Raw genomic sequence first — 7,500 nt, 5'->3', positions numbered from 1 at the left:
AAAAAAAAAATATATATATATATATATATATATATATATATATATATATATATATATATATATATATATATTTTTTATTATATTTAATGTTCTTATATTTGTTGCCCATTTTTTTTTATGTTTTTGTGAAACATCTAACTCTATTTCTCCATCTCACTATATATCCATCTCTATATCTCCATCTACATCTCTCCATCTCCATCTTTATCTCTCCATCTCCATCTTTGTCTATCTATCTCTACATCTTCATCTCTATCTCCATATCTCTCCATCTCCATCTCCACCTCCATCTCCGTTTTTAACTCTATTTCTATATCTCTCCATCTCTCCATCTCCCCATCTCTCCATCTCCCCATCACAATGTCTCCATCTACATCCCCCAATCGCTTCATCTCCATGTCCATCCCCATCCCAGACTACATCTCCATATCTCCATCTACATCTCTATCTCTCTCTCTCTATCCATAACTCCATCTCCATCTCCATCTCCCCATCTCTCCATCACCATCTCTCTATCTCTCCATCACCTTCTCTCTATCTCTCCATCTCAATCTCCACCTACATCTCCATCTCTATCTCTCCATCTCTCATTCTACATCTGCACCTCTCCATCTCTCCATCACTTTCTCTATATCTATCTCTCCATCTCTATTTACATTTCCATCTCCTCATCTCCCCATCTCTCTATCTCCCCATCTCTCTATCTATCCATTTCCATCTCTCCTTCTCCATCTCTCCCTCTCCATCTCTCCTTCTCCATCTCTCCTTCTCCATTTCTCTTTCTCCATCTCTCCTTCTACATCTCTCCATCACTTTCTCTATATCTATCTCTCCATCTCTATTTCCATTTCCATCTCCTCATCTCCCCATATCTCTATCTCCCCATCTCTCTATCTATCCATTTCCATCTCTCCATCTCCATCTCCATCACTTTCTCTATATCTATCTCTCCTTCTCTATTTCCATTTCCATCTCCTCATTTCCCCATCTCTCTATCTATCCATTTCCATCTCTCCTTCTCCATCTCTCCTTCTCCATCTCTCCTTCTCCATGTCTCCCTCTCCATGTCTCCTTCTCCATGTCTCCTTCTCCATGTCTCCTTCTCCATCTCTCCATCACTTTCTCTATATCTATCTCTCCTTCTCTATTTCCATTTCCATCTCCTCATTTCCCCATCTCTCTATCTATCCATTTCCATCTCTCCTTCTCCATCTCTCCTTCTCCATCTCTCCTTCTCCATGTCTCCCTCTCCATGTCTCCTTCTCCATGTCTCCTTCTCCATGTCTCCTTCTCCATCTCTCCATCACTTTCTCTATATCTATCTCTCCTTCTCTATTTCCATTTCCATCTCCTCATTTCCCCATCTCTCTATCTATCCATTTCCATCTCTCCATCTCCATCACTTTCTCTATATCTAGCTCTCCTTCTCTATTTCCATTTCCATCTCCTCATTTCCCCATCTCTCTATCTCCCCATCTCTCTATCTATCCATTTCCATCTCTCCTTCTCCATCTCTCCTTCTCCATATCAATCTCTCCATCTCTCTATCTCTCTATCTCTCTATCTCCATATCTCTCTATCCCTCCATCTCTATCTCCATTTCCATCTCCTCATCTACACATCTCTTTATCTCACCATCTCTCTATCTATCCATTTCCATCTCTCCTTCTACATCTCTCCATCACTTTCTCTATATATATCTCTCCATCTCTATTTACATTTCCATCTCCTCATCTCCCCATCTCTCTATCTCCCCATCTCTCTATCTATCCATTTCCATCTCTCCTTCTCCATCTCCATCTCTCCCTCACTTTTTCTATATCTATCTCTCCTTCTCTATTTCCATTTCCATCTCCTCATCTCCCCATCTCTCTATCTCCCCATCTCTCTATCTCCCCATCTCTCTATCCATCCATTTCCATCTCTCCTTCTCCATGTCTCCCTTTCCATGTCTCCTTTTCCATGTCTCCTTTTCCATGTCTCCTTTTCCATGTCTCCTTTTCCATGTCTCCTTTTCCATGTCTCCTTTTCCATGTCTCCTTTTCCATGTCTCCTTCTCCATGTCTCCTTCTCCATCTCTCCTTCTCCTTCTCTCCTTCTCCATGTCTCCCTCTCCATGTCTCCTTCTCCATGTCTCCTTCTCCATCTCTATATCTATCTCTCCATCTCTATTTCCATTTCCATCTCCTCATCTCCCCATCTCTCTATCTCCCCATCTCTCTATCTCCCCATCTCTCTATCTATCCATTTCCATCTCTCCATCTCCTTCTCCATCTCTCCTTCTCCATCTCTCCTTCTCCATGTCTCCTTCTCCATCTCTCCTTCTCCATCTCTCCTTCTCCATCTCTCCTTCTACATCTCTCCATCACTTTCTCTATATCTATCTCTCCTTCTCTATTTCCATTTCCATCTCCTCATTTCCCCATCTCTCTATCTCCCCATCTCTCTATCTCCCCATCTCTCTATCTATCCATTTCCATCTCTCCTTCTCCATCTCTCCTTTTACATGTCTCCTTTTCCATGTCTCCTTCTCCATCTCTCCTTCTCCATCTCTCCTTCTCTCCTTCTCCATATCAATCTCTCTATCTCTCCATCTCCATATCTCTCTATCCCTCCATCTCTATCTCCATTTCCATCTCCTCATCTCCACATCTCTTTATCTCACCATCTCTCTATCTATCCATTTCAATCTCTCCATCTCTCCATTTCCCTCTCTCTCCATCATCATCTATCTATCTCTCCATCATCATCTATCTATCTCTCCATCTCCATCTCTCTTTTTCCATCTCAATCTCTCCATCAGCATCTCTCTCTCCATCTACCTTCTCTCTATCTCTCCATCACCATCTCTCTCTCCATCTCTATCTTTACATCACCATCTCTCTATCGCTCTCTCTATAAATATGTCTCTCTCTATATCTCTCTCTCTCTATAAATATGTCTGTCTCTATATCTGTGTCTCCTATAAATATGTCTCTCTCTGTTTCTATCTCTTTCAAAATACTCTCACATTCTCTATACTCTCTCATTCTCTATACTGTCTTTCTCTATACTGTCTCTTTCTCTATACTCTCTCTTTCTCTATTGTCTGTCTCTTTATTTCTATTTTTAATATTTCTTTCTATATACTCTCTTTTTATCTATACTTTTACTTTCTCTATACTATCTTTCTCTCTCTCTGATTCTCTATCTTCATCTCTTTTTTTCTCTCTCTTTCTCTATAATCTCTCTTTCTCTCTCTCTCTTACGATATACTCTATCTTTCTCTCTCTCTCCATCTTTCTCTATCTCTTTCTCTCTCTCTGTTTCTCTCTCTCTCTTTTTGTCTATACTCCTTCTCTGTCTTTCTCTGATCTCTATCTTTCTCTTTAATCTCTCTCTTTCTCTATACTCTCTCTCTCTCTCTATACTCTTTCTCTCACTCTGGCTTAATACTCTCTCTCTCTATACTGTCCCTTTCTCTCTCTCTTTCTCTCTCTATACTTTCTCTCTCTCTCATTCTCTATACTCTCTCTGATTCTATGTCTCTCTATTTCTCTCTCTCTATCTGTTTTTCTATACTCCTTCGCTCTCTCTATATTCTCTCTCTTTCTCTTCAATCTCTCTCTCTTTCTCTCTCTCTATACTCTCTATTTATCTATACTCTCTCTCTTTTTCTCTATACTCTCTATCTATATACTATCTATCACTCTCTTTCTCGATACTTTATCTTTCTCTCTATCCATCTCTTTCTCTATACTCTCTCTCTCTCTATACACTCTTTCTCTATACTCTCCTTCTCTAAACTCTCTTTTCTCTACTCTCTTTTTCACTTTAATCTTTCTCTCTGTATACTTTTTATCTCTTTCTCTATACTCTCTGTCTCTCTCTCTCTCTATCTCTCTTTTTATCTCTCTCTTGTTTGGTTTAAATTATAAATATATATATATATATATATATATATATATATATATATATATACATATATATATTATTATTTTATATATATATTGTTTTATTGTACATACCTACACACATTAGAGAGAGATATAAAAATAAACAATAAAACTTCCCATTGAAAAAAAAAATAGAATATTTTAAAAAGCATATTTATCCTTGATTTTTTATAATAAATATTAAGATATTAATAAATATTTTATTTAGTTTATTGATTTTTTAAAAAATTATACCTATCAAACTTGATAAAAATATATATATTAAATTTCAATTTACAAATGTTTATTATTACATATATTCTTTTTCTTGTATTACATTTTTTACAGAGAAGTATAATGATTGCTCAGCTATTGGCAAGATTTGAGGGGAATGAAACGGAGCAAGCATTCACTGCAAACCCAACCTATGAAGACTATCCGGAAAGCGAAGAACCAGAATTTGGTGTAGATAGAATTGGTAATACAACTTGGTGTCACTGCGGTTGTTGCCGAACTATGCCAACACAAATAGAGTCTGTGTGTTGCAGGGACATCGAGCCTGTTAGAGAAAGTATACCAGAAGGAAGTAATTGTATAATATTTGCTCCAATGTTTATCTCGCAAATAGCAACAGAAGCCCATGTGAGACTCACTAATAATTTCATGTACCTTGAGGAAAGACCACTTGTAGATGCCGATAACAACAGGTATTTATAGAAACTTTAATATGTCTAATAAAACATTAATAAAAATATAGATTTAACTTACTTTTTTTATTTATTTTTTTCCAATAGAAGATTGAGGAAAACGGCTTACCGTTTATTTATAACTTGGATATACGGTTATTTAGGAAAGGGAAACCGTAGAGTCATCCCGTCGTGTGCTGTCAAAAAAATTAGAGAGGTTTTCCCTGATCCAAATGCAACTTATGTTGGATTTAAATATTCACAGGATTACGATGCCGCAGAAATGGCATTGGATTAAATAAAAATTAATTTTTTTATTTTATTTTTCTGTAAAGGTTTGATTTGTTTTATTTTGGTTATGTGTTATATTTATTAAAATTTATTTAAAAAGTACTTATGTTTCCTTATTTTTTTATATGTACTTTCATTAATGCAAAACTAATATAGGAAAATAAGAAGAGAATTTCACATTTTTTAACAATATCTTATTTATTAAAATATATATATATATAAAAATTTACAAAAAAAATACAAGTCAACTGTATATAACAAAAAACATTACATTTTATGTCTCTCCAGAACATAAAATAAAAACTTATCACACATATTATTAGAAGGTAACAAAAAATAAAAAAGAGAGTTTGTTATTTTTATTTAAGATTTCTTAAATCTGCTCATGTGTTGCCTGATGGCAAGACTCTTTTCAGGTCTTTCAACTGGCGCTATGTTTTTGGGCATATCTTTATTTTTTGATCGCCAAGAACTGGTGAGTTTGCCCTCCACAATGTTAATCATGTTTGCGAGAATATGGAATAAATGTTCATTGTTCATTTTTTCGTATACGTTTCGAACTATCCATTTTTTCCTGCCCCTTGGATATTCCAAATTTTTTCTTTCGACGGTGATTACCTGACCGCTTTCATCAATTTTTTTTGTCAGAGCGGGCTTACGAATCGCATTATGATTGTGGCTTAAAGCTGCCAACTTGGTTCTCGTTTCCATCGAATCGAATCGGAAATGAATTCTTTTAGGCCGAAATTTTAAAATCATACTGTGGTAGGTTTCGATAATCCCAGTCTGACAAAAATGTGTTAAATGCTTGATGTCTTTGTCCAATTTGGCATCAAGGACAATTGTGGACAATGCATGGTATGCAGCCGAATCATCTTCTAGCCATTTAACATTGGTAGAATTCACACTCATCGGATCATGTAAGCATTTATGCTTTACATTGTCGACTTCCCATTCATGCACATTTTTTACATGATGTAGTAGTGATTGCCAAATCTGACGGAAAAGATCCTCATTTCCTTTGCAATGACTACTACAAAAGTAGAAATGAAGCAGAATTTGTCGAACCCATGGCAAAAGTTTTCTGTAATTTGCTTTTTTTACAAATTGCACCAATTTTCTATGAATACTTTTGACGTAATGCCATGTATCGAATTGATGGTCAATTTTTGTATACTTTTTGTTTGTTGACATTAATTTTCTGATCCCAGTGTGACGATCGGTTCCCACAAATTGAACATCCAAATTTTTGTCAATGATGCGATCTAAGCAATTTTGAAATCCCAACTTCTCCATCGCAACAGAAGAAGTTGTTTGGGAGACCTGCACCATCTCAAAGTCCACAATTTTTTTGGTAAAAAAGTCCATACAAGTATACGTAGAATATTTTGCAGAAAATCCGGGGCTATCACACTGCCCATCCCCTATAAGAAACACAGGTTTACCGTGCAATTCCTTCTTTACATCAGACATGTTGTTTTGCCATGCTATATCAACAGCCTTATGAACAAACACTGATTGTGATCTGCTATACGAGGTTTTACCGAAGATTGCTATGCCACAGAGATCAAACATTTCTCTGACTTTGGCATAGCTCCCTCCGGTAAGATCAATGGCCCCTGAAAGTAAAATGTTGCCAGCTGCATAATGTTTGACCTTTGGTTGGCTCCCCCAAAGTTTCAGTCGATGAAAAGAAGAACAGGTAGAATAAACGACAAGCATTGTCCCTATAATTATTTTTTCCAATTTTCTGACTCGAGAGGGACAGGTAGTATCTGGACAATTTTGTGAATATAGTAGAAGATCAAGACAGCTGTCAAAAACAATGTATTTTTTTTCTTTTATAAGATCAAAGGGGTATGGAAGCGGATTCTCATTCTGAGGTTCCCTTAATTCTGGACTTTCTTCTAAAGTGAGATCACTTTTTTGTGGTGTTTCGCAGTCAGAAGTATTAAAACTTGGGTCATCATAATAAGTCAATTTTCTTTTGCTCTCAAACCCTGGACTATCAATTTCTTCAGAAGAAATATTGTGAGTCTTTTTGGTCTTTTTAGATGGAGGGGGAGACATGAGGGACGAAGAGGGGGAAATATCCAAAGGGATAACTTCAGATCTCCTTTTTGGATTTTCTGGAGTTGACCTGTGTAGTGGCGACATTATGCATTCTTCTCTACTTACGTATGGGTGGTCTAAACCAAACGCTCTTGGGGTGCACATTTTGGGAGACGTAGGCTCCGAAACCATGAACTGAGATGAGGGCGCTTCCGTTTGGGTGCTTGCTTCCTGCCTTGACACAATAAGCATATTTTTCAAATGACATGGGCAAGGACAATTAATACTGCTTTCAGTTGCAGTACTGGTAGAGGCCATCATCTGTTGCTTTCCCTTAATTTTATTTAGATTCAAAAGCCATTTATTTTCAAGAACTAAAGGGTTTTGAATATTTGAAAAAATTGTTGGTAACGCATCATTGTTCAGTCTCTTTTGTGTCCCACGCAAAAAAAAAACAATCATTGGCAAAGTGTGCGGAACACATTCTGTAAGAGTCTGAACGTTTGTCCCCTTTAATAATTGGAACATATTCGGAAATCAATCCTTGGTCCATTCCT

General features: G+C 36.7%; 1 protein-coding gene across 1 annotated transcript in view; it reads left to right on the top strand.

Moving 5' to 3' along the window:
* LOC120928925 (P2X purinoceptor 7-like) overlaps nt 1-4,922 on the top strand; it is a 7,259-nt gene extending 2,337 nt beyond the window's left edge. Inside the window, exons 4-5 of the mRNA XM_040340022.1 lie at nt 4,263-4,621; nt 4,709-4,922. Of these exons, the coding sequence (XP_040195956.1) occupies nt 4,263-4,621; nt 4,709-4,898 (549 nt within the window). The 3' untranslated portion in view covers nt 4,899-4,922. The remainder of the gene's footprint in view (nt 1-4,262; nt 4,622-4,708) is intronic.
* Nucleotides 4,923-7,500: the final 2,578 nt, after the last annotated feature.

This window comes from Rana temporaria, chromosome 2, assembly GCF_905171775.1.
Source record: "Rana temporaria chromosome 2, aRanTem1.1, whole genome shotgun sequence".
In the NCBI taxonomy this organism is placed as follows: domain Eukaryota; kingdom Metazoa; phylum Chordata; class Amphibia; order Anura; family Ranidae; genus Rana; species Rana temporaria.
The sequence above is the reverse complement of the archived record's forward strand: the minus strand, read 5'-3'. Positions and strand labels throughout refer to the sequence as shown.